We start from the raw sequence: 14,518 nt of genomic DNA, 5'->3' as shown, positions 1-14,518 counted from the left end.
GGCTCGCTCTTTCACCACCGACCATCATTCCGCCACGACAGGCAGGTCCCAGCCCTCATCGGCCTATCTCGTCCTTTTTTCCCCTCCTTATACGGCTTTCTTCCTCTCTGTTTCTCTCTTTCCACGCCTCTTTCGCAGTCGTCGTCGCAAGCATTTCTTCTTCCGTCTTCTCGGCTTCGTTCACTTGTCCTCTCATCGTCTCTCAGGCTCTCTTTCGATCGTCTCCTTGTCCGCTCTCAACTCTCGCTTGTGACAGGTCTGCGCTTCCGATCTCGACGACACCTGCCCTATATCTTTCCCTAGAATTCACTCCATTGCGGCACGTCCTGCGGCGCTCTTGATCGAGGCTTTCGTCACCCCCTCTTCTTCCCGGCGGACATTTTATTATCAGCTCGGGCGTCGGCGAACGCAGATTGAACCAGCATTGTGTCGCACGAACCAGTCCTAACTACATCTCTCCAAGCTGACTGACCGCTAGCTTCACCTGGGCTGATCGACCACCAAGGGCCCAAGATCCCCCCACCCTCGGCCAGTCTCGGACGAATCGCGTCTCTAGTGAGTTGATGGTCGGCCCGCCCTCGCTCGATTGAAGCCGCGCGCGAGTGAGGAGCTCGCCACGTCATTGCTCAACTCTCTGTCCCTCTCTCTCTCTCTTGCGATGTGTGCCCTTTGCTAATGCACCCGCACACAGACACACGCGTACGCACACGCCCCCTCAAATCGACTCGGTTCGACTCCTTGAGCGGAAGAATAGCTCTCAGGGACGATTTCCGTTGTAGTCTGTGAGCAGCTGTGTGAACACTCAACCTGACTACTCGAAGAGGGCTGAGCATCACAACAGCCTTATTTCCCCCCAAAAAAAATAATAGTCCACAGCCTCCAACCGAGTCCGCCTGCACAAAAGGCACGAACGGGACAGCGCGCACTCGCCACAGCCGCCCTCTCCCTCTTTCCCCGTCCCTCGCGCTCTCTCTCTTTCTCTTTTCGTCTCTCTTCAACCATCGCTCGTCGTATCCGTCTACCTCTCTTCGACTGATTTCTTCCTTCGCCTCACATTTCCTCATTCTACTCCCTTCTTCCTCGGCTTCCCAGCACTCTGATTCCTCCTCTCCGTCCTCCCCTGGGCCCCGCTCCTGTCATCCCTGGTTGCGCCCAACGTCACTTCGGCGACTGTATACCACAACAATTCTCGCCTCGTCTCGTCTTTCTTCTCAGCCTCTCTCCAATTGCGACTCGACTCGTATCGCCTCTTCTCCTTTCTCTGTGCTGCTCCTCCCCTCAACTCTTCTCTTTAGGATCTTAGCGTAAAGAGAATCAGTCGGACGATGCAGGCTCCAACTCCTCCTCAGAACATGGGACCCGCAGGCATTGGAGGCCCCGCCACGCCCGGTGCCGGCGAGGCCGGCCGTCGTGCATACCTCTACGTGGGAGGCTTGAGCCCGCAGGTCAACGAGCTCATGATCAAGGAAATCTTCAGCGTCTGTGGCCAGGTCGTCCACGTCAAGATTGTTCCCGATCGGAATCTGCAGCACGGCGGCTTCAACTACGGTTTCGTCGAGTACGCAGACCTTCGAGCGGCCGAGAATGCCATTGCGTCACTCCACGGACGCAAGATTCTCGAGTCGGAGATCAAGGTCGACTGGGCCACTGGCGGTGGTGGCGGTAGCAATGGCCACGTTGGTGCCCAGGTCGGGCAGTATGGCGTCCGCGACACTTCCAACGGCCAGTACCACGTCTTTGTCGGCGATCTTTCTCCTGAGATTACCGACGCCACGCTCCGCCAGGCCTTCCAGTCGTTCCCAAGCCTGGCAGAGGTCCGGGTCATGTGGGACGCAAACTCGGGCAAGTCGCGCGGGTACGGCTTCATCGCATTCAGGGACAAGGCAGATGCAGAGCAGAGCATCGCCACAATGAATGGCGAGTGGCTCGGCTCCCGTGCGATTCGCGTCAACTGGGCCAACCAAAAGAACCCACCGGGGAGCGTGGGAGGCATGCCCGGCATGGGCGGCGCTGGCGGTGGTATGGCCAACATGGGCCTCTTGGGCGCACAGCAGCAGCCAGTCTTTGCGCCTGCCCGCTCGATGGCCGTGGCACAAGCCCTCGGTGGCATGGGTGCTCTCGGCGTTGGCGCAGGCACGAGCATGCCACCTACCGGTGGCGTGGCGTCCGGCACACCCATTACGTACGAGCAAGCCGTCAACGGATCTTCACCGTCCAATACGACCGTCTACGTGGGCAACATCCCTCCCTTTGCGACGCAGAATGACCTCGTGCCCCTCTTTTCGCAGTACGGCTTCGTGCGAGAGGTGCGCATGCAGTCCGAGCGCGGTTTCGCCTTCATCATGCTCGACACGCACGAGAACGCGGCCAATGCGATTGTCAACCTCGCTGGTCACATCGCCTGCGGAAGGCCCATCAAGTGCGGCTGGGGCAAGGACCGAAACGAGAGCGCAATGCTGGGTGCCCTTCGTCAAGGCGTCCACCTGAGCGGCTACGGCAATGTGGCCCCTCAAATGTTCAACATGGCACCCTACGGCTATGCCAATGCTGGCGCTTACGGGTTCCCTCAGGGCGCACCCATGAATGCTCCCCCCATGGATCCGACGACGATGCAGCAGATGCAAGTGGCGCAGGCTCAGGCGCAGGCTCAGGCGCAGGCTCAGGCGCAAGCTCAGGCTCAGGCTCAGGCACAAAACATGCAGGGTCTGGCAGGAGTTGCCAACGGAGCAGGCTCCTCGCAATTACATCAGCAGCAGCAGCAGCAGCAGCAGCAGCAGCAACAACACAGCAACGGAGGCATGGCGATGGAGTATACCACGTCTTGATTGGCGACACACTGAAGAATTTCCGACTCTGCTGCAACATGGGGAACCTCGCCTCTCAACATTGACCTCGACACCACTAGGCGAGCAAGAACTCGTTAGAGCTATGCCTTTTCCAACGCCCCCCTTTCTCAAAAGTCGGCCAGTCCGTCAAAACGTTCGCCTCCTTTTCCTTGCTCATTCCCCTCTCTCCCCGTCTCTTTCCCCTCTCGTTTCTTCTTATCCCCTTCCTAGTCTCGTCTAATGTCAACTATCTTTCCTTCCAAGAATCCTCTTCTCTTTCTTCCCTCTTGCCTGTAAAAAGGTCAAACCACCATTTGTTTCCATTTGTCAGAAGAGAAAAAAAGATGGCCAAGCTACAGACTCAATCGCATATAGTCACACAGACACATTTGCTCAGTCTTCTTGGTCCTCTTCGTGATTTGACTGCATCGCCCTTTTAGTACCAGAACGAGACGGAGAAGCTCTGTGGAGTGGCCGTTGCCAATTGTTAGTCGTGTTGCCAAGGAGCCTATAGGTAGGAAGAAGAAGAGACTCACGCGAGAGAGGCTCTTCATGGCGTGGTACCAACCTGGGGGAAGGACAAGCATGTCACCAGGGCCCAGAACTGCGGTGCGCGCCTTAGGTTCAACGAGCTTGTGGAAGAGCTCGTACCTGTCCCCTTCTTTGGTGTCGCTGGAGTCAGGTGAGAAAATGGGGAACTGTGACGTATTTCCTAGCCCCTCGGTCGAGGAGAGGTACATGCCACCCTGCTCGTTGGATTCTGGAGGGGCGATCCAGACGAGCTTCTGACCGACGACTTGGACTGTGGGATCGAACAAGCGGGGCTTCGAATCAGAAGCAAGGAAGGACGGGAGATCGGAAGAAGTAGTCACTCACCATAGGCGTTGTAGTAGGGGTCAGTGTGTGCCGGACTGGTCGTCTGTGCTGGACCGATCCAGGCGCTCATGATGTATCCCTCGCCTGTCTCTTCGTCCAAAGGGGGGACATAGGGTGTTGCAAGACCGTCTGGAGCGGGTGGGCACGAGTAGACAATATCGGGCACCAGAACGTCGCGGCGTAACCGATCAAACTGGTTGAAAACGTCATGCTGAGCCAGGTAGAAGGTCTCATCTTCTGCGCCTTCTTCTTGCTGCTCCGTGCTTCTTGAAGACCACCCTGCCTTTGAGAGAAAGTCTTCCCACGGAACGATCGACTGGCGCCATCTCTCATGGGTGTACTCTTTCCCGATCTCAACGGGCACGACTCGACAAGGGCCCGTCCGCTCGAGCAGGTACTGCCTGCTTTGCCATTTCTGCAGTCCACGTGCACCTGATCCGTCATGGACTGAGTCGTGCAGCGCTGTCGCCGCCTGGTCCTCGTCCTCGAAGAATGGATCCAACGCAGGCCAATCCTGGGCGAAGCGGCGGACAACAAAGGGTTGGTCGATGTAATGCCGATGGTAGTCCTCCAGACCAGGTATGTCGTCTAGTTCCTTGATCTTTCGCGTGGCTCGGCAGAACGTTTTCTGTTTCTCCTTCTCCATCCCAATGTGCCTATTTGCAGCGTCTTTATTCACTGAAGGCGTCGCGAAGGCCGGTGAAGACGAAGGCGATGCTTTCAGCAACGAGGGTCCTAACCCTTTGCTGTGCTTGATGTAGACTTCTTGCAGGGCACCGACGATGTCTTGAACCAGCTCGTATCGGCTTGGACCGGGTGCGCTGGTCACGATGAGCGCCGTGTCTAGGGCTTTGATGGCGTCTTTGGACATTGAAATTTTCGCTCCATCGTTGACGGTGGCGGGGCCGGAGCTCAGGCTCAGCGCAGCGAGTCCGTGAAGTAGGCAGCAGTCGACGTAGAGCCGACGCCAAGCGCGTGTCACCTGGCTGTGATGAATGCTGTGAAAGTGCTCGGTGCATCGTTCGACGACAGCTTGGCAGGTAGTGATTACCTGTTCGAGATCGACCATGACGTCGCTGCCGCTGCTGCTGCTGCTGCTACAGGCCTTCTCGATGAGCTGGAGGGAGCGCGTGAAGCAGGACTGAAGGCTGTCGGGTAGCGAGCTGAAGTCATCGAGACCATGATCTGCGATGATTCTGACGGCATGCTCGACATACGCCGTCTCGGTCGTCATGGAGAGGGAAGCATCTGCGCTAGGAAGCAGAGGTGGAATCAGCCCAAAAAATAAAATTCTGGCCCTGATCGGCCGAGGCGCGCGACGCGCGCGTAGAGCTCCGAGAGCGCGTCGAAAGTCTCGAAGTAACACTTTCCCTAGCCCTTCTTCTTTTTACGCACCCATCGTCGCTGTACGACAATACTTCGAGACAGCTGCCATGTTTCGGACGGCCCCGCCTTCTGATAGAAAGCCATCGGCGATTGAGAGGGCAGCCAAATTGGGCAGCCCGGCCGTCAAGGCGGGAGGTGGACTGGTGGATCGCCATGCGACAAAGGGTCCCCGTCGGTTTCCCTATCGGCTCAACTTTTACGACAAGCCGCCCATCCATGAGATCACCATTGAGCAGTTTGAGACGTGGGCCATCGATCGGTTGAGGGGTGAGAAGTGACTCCTATCACTCTGCTCTGGGATTAGCTGACTGAATGGAGAATGCAGTCCTGGCCGAGATTGAATCGTCGCATGCGCGCAACCGGTCCTACGCTGAGCTCAAGGATCTTGTCAATGCTCAGAGCAAAAAGTACCTTCCTTTGAGCGCGACAACGGCGGGCTTGATGCGGGGTGGCGTCGACCTCGAAGGGGAGCGGATGAAGGATCATGTCAGCCACTTTGTTCTGCGGCTGGCCTTTTGCAGGACGTGAGTGCAGTGCCGCGAGTGCCTTTCCCTCTTTTCATCATGGATGCTTATCGAAAGTCTCACAGCGAGGACCTGAGAAGACGCTTTGTCAAGGCGGAGACGACGCTCTTCAGACTGCGCTTCGAGTCGGATGATGCGCAGGAGAGGGAGAGGTTCCTGCAGACACTGCAATTCGAGTGGAAGTCGGTCAGCCAAGAGGAAAAGATGAGCAACAAGGAGTCGCTGCTCGCCGCCACACCCTGGCTCTACTCCACGTTTGACAGCGAGAGCTTCTTCAAAGTGCACTGGACGAGAGTCGCCGATCTCGTCGAGAAGCGGAGGGTGTTTCTGCAGGGCGGCACGGCCTGGGTGCCGATGAGGGAGCAGTCCAGCCTCGTCGTGGCCGAATTCCAGTCGAGGCTGATCAAGGAGCTCGAGATGACGGCCCGCGCCCTGCCTCGACTCGACGAGGACGACCGTCTCCTGCCCGTCCTCTCCCACCTCTCCATGGGCTTCCTCGCTGGTGTGTCCTCCGACCTGTCCACATCGGCGATCACGGGCGTCGACGGAGGCCATGTCACTGCCGACATGGTGGATGCGCTTGTGAAGCGCCACGCACCCATGTGCATGCGCAATCTCCACGAGACGCTCCAGGACAAGGGTCACCTCCGACATTACGGCAGGCTGCAGTACAACTCCTTCCTCAAGGACGTTGGCCTGCCCGTCGAAGAGGCGCTCCTCTTCTGGAGGCGGTCGTTCCGGGGCATGTCCGACGACAAGTTCAACAAGGAGTACAAGTACAACATCCGCTACGGCTACGGTCTCGAGGGCAAGCGGATCAACTTTCCAGCCAAGAAGTAAGTGCGCCCCTGCTTGATGCTTCCTGCTCCCCCAAGCGCTGATCCCGATGCCGCTGTCTTCTTCTTTCAGCTGCATCAACATCATTACCCAGGACCAGCCAGGTCCGCAGGACAACCATGGCTGTCCCTTTCGCCACTTCTCACCCGCCAATCTGTCGTCGGCCCTCATCAGCCAGTACGGGCTCAACTTTGCAGAACAGTCGGAGATCCTGCAGGCCGTCAAGAGTGGCCATTACCACGTCGGCTGCACGAGGCTGTTTGAGATCACCCACCGCAAGCAGGGCGTCAAGAAGGGCGACGGCCTGGGCGAGGGCGAGAGCGTGAGCCACCCAAACCGATACTTTGAGCGGAGCTGGTCGCTTGTCAAGGATGCCAAGTCATCATCGACCTCAGCTAGCAGCGGCGGCGGCGGCAACGATGATGAAAAGGACGAGTCGACCACGGATCGAACCGCCTCGGCATCGAGCAAGAGGACCTCAGCAGCTGCTCAAATCGACATCGAAGACGATGGCGACGATGAAGACATGGATCTGCTGCTCCAGGAGGCTCAAAAAGCCGAAGACGACGCCATGGCCGTCGACACATGAACGATGACTCTCACCGACCACTCTGCTGCAGCAACCTCTCGTTTGTCCGTTCCTTCATGCGCTCTCTCTCTCTTGTAATCTATCATTCTATTCGTGCACTCTCACTCGAGCATCTCGTCGCCCGCGTCGTCCCCTACACTGGCAAAGTTGAGCACCTCTACTTTGCCTCTGCCTTTTGTCTCGCTCTCGAGAAGCTCGTTGATGACGCGCAGCGAGCCGGGGTCCATGACGGCGACCTTTTGCACAAAAAGATGGCATCAGCTCTCGTTGTTCCTGCATGAGGCAGCTGGCAGACCAGACTCACCAGCTCCCACTCGTCTACCCAGTCGTCGTCCTCGACCTTGTCGACGAGCTCCTGCACCTTTTCCTTGATCCGCTTTCCGTCCTTTGTCGGCATCGTCACCCTCACGCGCATCCTGGCCCGCTCAATGGGAATCGTCTTGCTGGCCTGGAGCTGGCGAATGACATCGAGGGCCTGCGACTTTGCCGACTTGTTCTGCTTGACGCCAAAGTGGATGTCGTGCATGGCCTTTTCGATGATGCCGACGGTGTAAGGGCGCTGCGAGGCGGGGTCGACGCACTTTTCGCTGACGAGCGTCGCAATCTCGCGCCACGCAGCGCCAATCTCGTGGGAGCGCTCCTTTTCGCCCACTTGCAGCTCGCCACGCTTGAGCACCTCGACGAGAATGTCGTGCATGCTCTTGTCCTCGCCAAACGCCCGCTTGAGGTCCTCCTTGGGCGCCACGGTGCCCTTGGACACGTTCAGAAACACATTTTCAATCTGCACCACCTCGTCCAGGTCCGGCTCGCTGCCGTTGCGCCAGTCCAGCACTTTATTCTTGTAGCACGCCACCTCGAACCGCTTGCCACCCTTGCGCAGCCGCACGACCGACACGTTTGTCAGCTTGATCTGGTTCGACGGCTGGTTGATCGGCATGGTTGTGCGTGTGTGTGCGGAAGTGGACGCTCGCTTCTTCCTTCTCCACCTTGGGACGACAAGTCTCCTCCAAAAAAATTAAAAAAATCTAGATTTCCCGCACGTGTGGCTCAGCGCGCGAGGAAGCTTGCGCGCCTCTCGAGAAGTACTGTAGGTAGTCTCAAGACGAGGGGAGGAGAGAGACAAGACGACGAGGATGGAGTTTCAGAGACAGACAAAGCGGGGGAAGGAGGCCGAGAGCAAGGCGCAGAGAAAAGCAGAAGAGGCAGAGGCCTTTGCTGAGGCCGCTGAGCGCCACGCACAGGCACAGGCGGCAGGAAGGAAGAAGAAGAAGGTGATGAAGAGGGACGGGGACGAGGACGAGGAAGTAGAAAGGAGCAAGCTGGAGGATGAGGCCCGGAAAGCGACGCTGGACGCTGAGCCGCCAGTCCCGCCGCCGTTCATGCACAACCTCGACCGAGCGCAAATAGCGTTGGAATCGGGCAACCCATACGAAGCAGCGGCGGTCCCTCTGCGGCTGGCCGCGATCCGGATAGAGGGCGCCAAGAATCTCCGGCCGTCGTTCCTGTCGGGCCTCTGTCGGCCGTACCTCGATGGGACACTCAAGCCTGATAATCCGCTGCATCGGCTTCTGTACTCGCACCGGCTCCACCACACGCTTCCTGGTCAGCCAACCTCGATCCCGGCCATCCTGGCGCTGACGAATTCGCTCGGCCAGGACCTTACCTCCTTTGACCTCTTTTCCGACATTGCTGCCCAGCTTGCCCCCGCTGCCTCGCCCTCATCGTCGTCGTCTTCGTCGGCCGAGGACGTCGATGTGGTGCTGCGGTGCCAGGAAAAGGGCCGTTTCTTTCTCAAGACGAGCACCGAGGTGGGCAACGGCGAGGGCAACGGCGTGGTGCAAGGCCGGCTGCGAAACGTGCTGGGCGGCGCAGAGAGCCTCGAGGGCAGCGCGTCGATTGGGACAAAGACGCGCAAGTCGTTTGCCCTCGCCCTCGTCTCGCCCCTCTTTGCCTCGCCTGACCACTCGGTCTCGCTGAGCGCCTTTGCGCAGGACCGCGACCTGACGTCGTATGCGAGCTGCGTCGAGGGCCTGCGAGGTGTGCGCGCAGCCCTCAGCGTCAATGCGGGCACATTGGGGCTGCACGAGCTGGCGTACGAGGTGCAGCACCGTCACGTCGGTCGCCTGCTCCCCACGGCGTCCATGAGCATGCGCCGGCTCGCAGGACACACGGTCAAGTCGGCCGTGTCGCACACGGTGACGTCCGATACGCGCGACGATCCCTTCATGGCGACCGAGGGCAGGCTGCTGCGCCTCTATCAGGAGTACGCCGGCCTGGGCGGCGACGCGAGCCACTACAAGGTCGAGGGCGAGGGCCAAGTGTCGCGCGCATTTGGACGCGGCTGGGTGAGTTCTCACGTCTCCTCTTCGCAAGTGAGACTGCTTGCAGGCGATCGGAACTGAACTGACTAGTTCAACACAAAAGGCTGCCTCGCTCTCGGCTCGCGGCGGCGCACTGACGACGCTCAACGGCCTCGCGCCGCGCTTCTCGGATCGCTTCCAGCTCGGCGGGCCCGTGTCGCTGCGCATGTTCCGCTACAACGGACTGGGCCCCCGCGACGGCGCCGACTCGCTGGGCGGCGACGCCTTTTGGGCCGTCGGTGCCTCGCTCCTGGCTCCCATCCCCACGCGGCCCCACTGGCCACTCAAGATTCACACCTTTCTCAACGCCGGACAGCTGGCACAAGTCCACGGCCGCGAAAAAGGGACAGCCTGGCGCGAGCTCGGCCAGCCATCGTCGTCGTTTGGGCTTGGGCTGCTGTACATGCAGAGCGGGCTTAGGGTCGAGCTCAATGCTGGCTTGCCACTGACGGCGAGAAAGGGCGATGGCCACCGCAAGGGCATCCAGCTGGGCATCGGCATCTCCTTTTTGTAGCATCACTATCACACAGAGGGAATAATTATCTCCATGCATGTCCTGTCTTATAAAAGTATATACAGTGGGTATCTTCTTGTTTGGTTTCCCACACTTCCTCTTCCTTCTCCTCCTGCTTTTTCGATGGCACAAGGGACCGAAAGCATCGTCGTCTACGGCAGCTTGTCTGCTGCTGCTGCTCTTGCCGCCGTATCGGCCGCATTGCTCTTCCACTGGCTCGCATCAGCGTCACCCTTGTACACCTCCTTTTTCCAGATCTGCGCCTCGCGCTTGACGAGCTCGAGCGCCCACTCGGCCACTTCGAATGCCTCGCGCCGGTGCGGGCTGCTGACGGCGACGAGGATCGAGGCCTGCTCCACGGGCACGTTTCCGAGCCGGTGGGCTATGTAGACGCGCCGCGAGGCAGGCTGCTTGCCCGCTTGCCCTTCCGTCTTCCTTTCGCTTTCTTGCTCTTCCTTCTTGCTCTCGGTGCTCTGTCCTTCCATCTTGTTGTCAGTGCTGCCTCTGCTACTGAAGCTGGCGAGCGGCTGCGAGAGCGGCCAGGGACCGGCGGCGTGGCAGGCGAGCTCGACGATGCGCTGGAGCGTCTTGATGGCCAGCTCGCTGTATGCCTCGTACTCGAGCTTGACGACTTCTTTGCCTGCATCACCAGTCAGCCTACCACCCTGCACGCACGCTCCTTGTCTGCTCCAAATTCATTCAGCGAAGACGGAGGACACGCACCCTGGAAGTTGTCGCGCGTGGTGCCGACAAAGAGGACCGAGGCGCCCGCGCTCGCGTGCCCGACGAAGCGCAGCGCCGCCCTCTCGTCGAGCGAGTCAAACGTCAGCGCCGCGCTGCCGAGGCCGTCCGGAAGCGAGACGGACGCCTTGTGCGACGCCTCGCCTCCTGTCGAGCTCTTTTTCTTCATCGTGTGTCCTTCTTCAGCCACCGAGGAGGCAAGATCGGGGCAGAGAGGCAAGTGGGGTGCAAGTTCAACAAAAAAAAAAAAAGGTCGCCAAGAGTGGAGGGAAGCTAAGTAAGGGTGCTCGCTCAATTTGAAATCGCTCCCCCCCTCTTTGTTTTTTCAATTTATTACGGCGCCGCCGAAGGGACCAAGGAAATCTTCTCTTTCTCACATCTCTCGAGATCTTGATCAAGCCTGCCACCCTGCTTCGTTTGCTCTTGACCACTTCTACCGAATCGACATCTACAGCGGGTCGACGTATCCCGTCCCCCCATCTCGCGTGTGTTTCTGCCGCTTTTCAACCTGCACCCCTTGCCGCTACGAATGATCGCCATCGGCTGCAGCCTCACCAACGCCTCGTTGGTCCCTCGCCAATAACATTTGCCTGTTCCTTCTTCTCGAAAAGAAGAGCTGCAATTCCCCCTGGTCATCGAGAAGAGATGCCCTCCGACGTCGTCTACACGGACGTGAGCGACGTCTCCAAGGCCTACTCGGTCCTCGGTGGCTTCATTGTCATCTACGGCCTCTTTAGCTATGTGGCCAAGGACCGCCTCTACATGAGCGAGCCCCTCATTGCCGTCACCGTCGGGTGAGTCCCTGCCCGGTCATAGTGGTTGTAGCAAGAAGGAAAGAAAGATTGATGCTGATGCGAGAAATTCGTCCCCTACAGCATCATTGCGGGCCCCTATGTCCTGGGCTGGGTCGACCCGCGCTCGTGGGGAAGCTACGACGACACGAACTACGTCACCTACGAGCTTACGCGCCTCGTCGTCGGTGTCCAAGTCCTCTTCACCGGCATATCGCTCCCCATGGCCTACCTCCGCAAGGAGGCTCTTTCGCTCACCGTGCTGCTGCTGCCCATCATGACGACGGCATGGCTCGTGTGTGGCCTCCTCATCTGGGGCCTGATCCCCTCCATCACCTTTCTCGAGGGCCTCTGCATCGCTGCGGCCATCACGCCGACGGACCCGGTGCTGGCCAACAGCATCACAAAGGGCCGCTTTGCCGACAAGTATGTGCCCGCCAATCTCAAGAACATCATTCTCGCAGAGAGTGGCGCCAACGACGGCCTTGGGTTTCCCTTTCTCTATCTCGCCCTCTACCTCCTCTACCGCAATGGCGAAGACGCAGGCACGAGCGCTGGCACCGAGATCGGGCGCTGGGTGTGAGTGAAGTAAGACTTTTGGCATGAAGCAGCACCCAGAAGCTGACGAGGATCCATCGCAGATACGCCGTCGTCATCTTCAAGATCCTGCTCTCGTGCGTGTACGGTGCCCTGGTCGGTGTCCTGGCCCACAAGACGCTCAAGTGGGCCGAGACGAGGGGCTACGTCGATCGCGACAAGTGAGTTGATAATGACGCCATACTTCGGTCCACATCTGACTGTGTTCGTTATCTCCTCCCTGCAGCTTCTTCGCCTATGGCTTTGGGCTTGCCCTCTTCACCCTTGGCACCACCGGCCTCTTCAACTCCGACGACATTCTCTCGTGCTTTGTCGCCGGCAACGCCTTTACCTGGAAAGACTGGTACCGCGTCCGCACCCAGGTCGAGGAGGAGGACTCGTTCCAGGACATTCTCGACTCGCTCCTCAACACGGCCGTCTTCATCTACATTGGCGCAATCATCCCCTGGGACGCCTACAACTCGGCCGACTCGGCCCTCGGCATCGCGCCCTGGCGCATCGTCGTCCTCGGCCTCCTCGTCCTGCTTGTCCGCAGGCTGCCCTGGGTCGTGGCTCTCTCCAGGTTCATCCCAGCCATCACCAATTTCAAGGAGGCGCTCTTTGCCGGCCACTTTGGACCCATCGGCGTTGGTGCCGTCTTTTACATCGAAGTCGCCTTGCGCGAGATTCCCAATGACGGCAGCAGGGACCGCCTCCGGGCCCTCTACACGCCCGTTGTCCTCTTCATCGTCTTTTCGAGCGTGCTTGCACACGGCGTCACCATTCCCATTGCCAAGCTCGGTCCCAACGTCGTTCGCCGTACGACGTCGCTGTCGGCGCGCCGCACCGTCTCCTTCACTTCGCGGCCCACCTCGTCGCGCGACGTGAGCCCGCCGCAGACGAGCGAAGGCAAGCCTGGCCACCCAGAAGGAGCGCTCGAGCGCGAGGTGTGGAACCCGCTCTGGTCCGCCTGGGTGGGCCTCGGCCATGTCGTCCTCTTTTGGCGCAAGGACAGCTTCTGGAGAAAGGAGAACAAGCACCAGATGCTCGTGCGGCAGCGCGGGAGCGTCATTAGTGCGCCCCAGAATGCCAAGCGGACCTCAGCCATTGAGGAGCGGTCTGCTGCGCCGTCGACGCCCTCGCAGCAGCAGCAGCAGCAGCAGCAGCAGCAGCAGCAGCAAGGAGGGGAGGCGCCGTCGACGCCTACGATGCCGAAACCGGCGCATGTCCCGAGTACGGCGCATCACGCAGGAGGAGACGGACCGGGCTCATGGGGCGCGCAGCTCCAGGACGCGCTCCGGCGCGAGATGTTGGCCGAGAGAAAGGAGGCGAGGGACGAGGAGCAGAAGCGCGTCAGCAGACTCCTGGCTCAGGCTCCTGGCGCTTCGGGCCGGCCGCTCAACGGCGTCGGCGATGCGACTGCTGGTGAACAAGACGGAGGGCCCGCCACGCCCGGCGGCTCCAAGGTCCGCTTCGAGTAATGAAGCGCTTGCTTGCAGGGGAATCGCGAGAGAGAAGGAGAAGAAGAGAAGAAAAGGAAACGTTTGTGCAACGAAGAGGAAATGAGTAGTGATTGGGTTTTATGCTTGTATATACGACCTTGTGGTCCTTGTGCGCATACATGCTACTTCTACATTTACATTGCGGAGAGGACAGGAGGAGAGAAAGAGAGAACGAGAGGGGAAGAGGAAAGAGGAAGAAACATCCATGTGGAAGCAATGCTCTATCCTATGATGCCTCTTGGACAACGCCGACCTGGGCTGCTCGGAGGATCCGGTCCTTGATCTTGAAGCCAGCCTTGCTGCACTCGAGGACGGTGCCTGGCTCCTTTCCAGGGACGGGCGCCTGGTACAGCGCCTCGTGCTCCAGCGGGTTGAACTTCTCGCCCGTGGGGTCAAACTGCGTCACGCCGTGCATCTTGAGCATGTCGAGGATGCTCTTGGACGTGAGCTCGACACCGCCGTAGAGCTCGGCGACGGCCTTTCGCGCGTCCTCGGGCCCCGCCGCCTCGCCGTCCTTTGGCGCTGCGCGCAGGTTCTCAGGGACCGACCTGAGCGCAAGCGCGAGAATGTCGAGCGACGACGTCAGGTCCCGTGCAAACTTTGTGATGGCATAGTCGGACGCCTGCGCCTTTTCCTCGGCGGATCTCCGCTGGAGGTTCTGCATGTCGGCCTTTCCGTACAGGACGGCATCCTGTGTCGCACATTTGCCATCGCGTCAGTCCCTCTTTTTTTTTTGTGCATACATACTCCTTGTTGATGGAAAGACTCACGGTAAGCTCCTTGATCTTTGCGTCCTTTTCCTTGAGCTGCTTTTGCAGCTCTTCTTGGGCCGCACCGCTGGCTCCTCCACCCTCACTGCCCGAGGCGCCGGCGCCCATCGCCTCGCCTGCCGCCTCTGTCTCCTTCTCCTTTGTCTTCTCCGCCTCGGCCTCCTTCTTCGTCTCGCGGAGGATCCCGCTCGTCGAGAATGGCCGTGCCATCGAGCCACGAGCACCAG

At 59.5% G+C, this 14,518-nt stretch overlaps 9 protein-coding genes across 9 annotated transcripts; 4 read left to right on the top strand and 5 right to left on the bottom strand.

Moving 5' to 3' along the window:
- Window positions 1-586: 586 nt before the first annotated feature.
- Window positions 587-1,194, bottom strand: FA10DRAFT_142657 (hypothetical protein). The gene has a single exon (XM_025518050.1). The coding sequence runs from the start codon at window positions 1,062-1,064 to the stop codon at window positions 627-629; it is 438 nt and encodes a 145-aa protein (XP_025376552.1). The 5' UTR covers window positions 1,065-1,194; the 3' UTR covers window positions 587-626.
- Window positions 1,195-1,406: 212 nt separating this feature from the next.
- On the top strand, window positions 1,407-2,453 carry FA10DRAFT_224250 (hypothetical protein; the record flags this gene model as incomplete). The annotated part of the gene is made up of 2 exons (XM_025518602.1): window positions 1,407-2,016; window positions 2,134-2,453. Coding segments are annotated over 2 exons (930 nt in total), but the record flags the coding sequence as incomplete, so codon positions are not given.
- Window positions 2,454-3,043: 590 nt separating this feature from the next.
- FA10DRAFT_142655 (Clavaminate synthase-like protein) lies at window positions 3,044-4,984 on the bottom strand. The gene is made up of 3 exons (XM_025518049.1): window positions 3,702-4,984; window positions 3,362-3,627; window positions 3,044-3,288 (listed from the first exon to the last, which is right to left on the bottom strand). The coding sequence occupies exons 1-3, from the start codon at window positions 4,933-4,935 to the stop codon at window positions 3,262-3,264; spliced, it is 1,527 nt and encodes a 508-aa protein (XP_025376550.1). The 5' UTR covers window positions 4,936-4,984; the 3' UTR covers window positions 3,044-3,261.
- On the top strand, window positions 4,788-7,142 carry FA10DRAFT_267924 (DNA primase, large subunit). The gene is made up of 4 exons (XM_025522101.1): window positions 4,788-5,354; window positions 5,413-5,611; window positions 5,677-6,447; window positions 6,521-7,142. The coding sequence occupies exons 1-4, from the start codon at window positions 5,135-5,137 to the stop codon at window positions 7,035-7,037; spliced, it is 1,707 nt and encodes a 568-aa protein (XP_025376549.1). The 5' UTR covers window positions 4,788-5,134; the 3' UTR covers window positions 7,038-7,142.
- On the bottom strand, window positions 7,103-7,989 carry FA10DRAFT_302699 (Shwachman-Bodian-diamond syndrome protein). The gene is made up of 2 exons (XM_025525160.1): window positions 7,342-7,989; window positions 7,103-7,273 (listed from the first exon to the last, which is right to left on the bottom strand). Exons 1-2 carry the CDS (start codon window positions 7,972-7,974, stop codon window positions 7,139-7,141), a joined length of 768 nt encoding a protein of 255 aa, XP_025376548.1. The 5' UTR covers window positions 7,975-7,989; the 3' UTR covers window positions 7,103-7,138.
- A 181-nt stretch (window positions 7,990-8,170) lies between these two features.
- FA10DRAFT_302698 (hypothetical protein) lies at window positions 8,171-9,959 on the top strand (the record flags this gene model as incomplete). Its single annotated transcript, XM_025525159.1, has 2 exons — window positions 8,171-9,382; window positions 9,462-9,959. 2 exons carry the CDS (start codon window positions 8,171-8,173, stop codon window positions 9,909-9,911), a joined length of 1,662 nt encoding a protein of 553 aa, XP_025376547.1. The 3' UTR covers window positions 9,912-9,959.
- Window positions 9,940-10,871, bottom strand: FA10DRAFT_267921 (MoaE-domain-containing protein). Its single transcript, XM_025522100.1, has 2 exons — window positions 10,635-10,871; window positions 9,940-10,551 (listed from the first exon to the last, which is right to left on the bottom strand). The coding sequence occupies exons 1-2, from the start codon at window positions 10,819-10,821 to the stop codon at window positions 10,064-10,066; spliced, it is 675 nt and encodes a 224-aa protein (XP_025376546.1). The 5' UTR covers window positions 10,822-10,871; the 3' UTR covers window positions 9,940-10,063.
- A 109-nt stretch (window positions 10,872-10,980) lies between these two features.
- On the top strand, window positions 10,981-13,645 carry FA10DRAFT_302696 (hypothetical protein). Its single transcript, XM_025525158.1, has 4 exons — window positions 10,981-11,446; window positions 11,528-12,022; window positions 12,085-12,201; window positions 12,267-13,645. The coding sequence occupies exons 1-4, from the start codon at window positions 11,298-11,300 to the stop codon at window positions 13,498-13,500; spliced, it is 1,995 nt and encodes a 664-aa protein (XP_025376545.1). The 5' UTR covers window positions 10,981-11,297; the 3' UTR covers window positions 13,501-13,645.
- Window positions 13,646-13,747: 102 nt separating this feature from the next.
- Window positions 13,748-14,501, bottom strand: FA10DRAFT_231965 (GrpE-domain-containing protein; the record flags this gene model as incomplete). Its single annotated transcript, XM_025518881.1, has 2 exons — window positions 13,748-14,212; window positions 14,292-14,501. 2 exons carry the CDS (start codon window positions 14,499-14,501, stop codon window positions 13,748-13,750), a joined length of 675 nt encoding a protein of 224 aa, XP_025376544.1.
- Window positions 14,502-14,518: the final 17 nt, after the last annotated feature.

Source organism: Acaromyces ingoldii (genome assembly GCF_003144295.1).
Source record: "Acaromyces ingoldii strain MCA 4198 unplaced genomic scaffold FA10scaffold_4, whole genome shotgun sequence".
NCBI lineage: Eukaryota > Fungi > Basidiomycota > Exobasidiomycetes > Exobasidiales > Cryptobasidiaceae > Acaromyces > Acaromyces ingoldii.
Note: the sequence above shows the minus strand (reverse complement) of the source record. Positions and strands in the feature narration are given on the sequence as shown.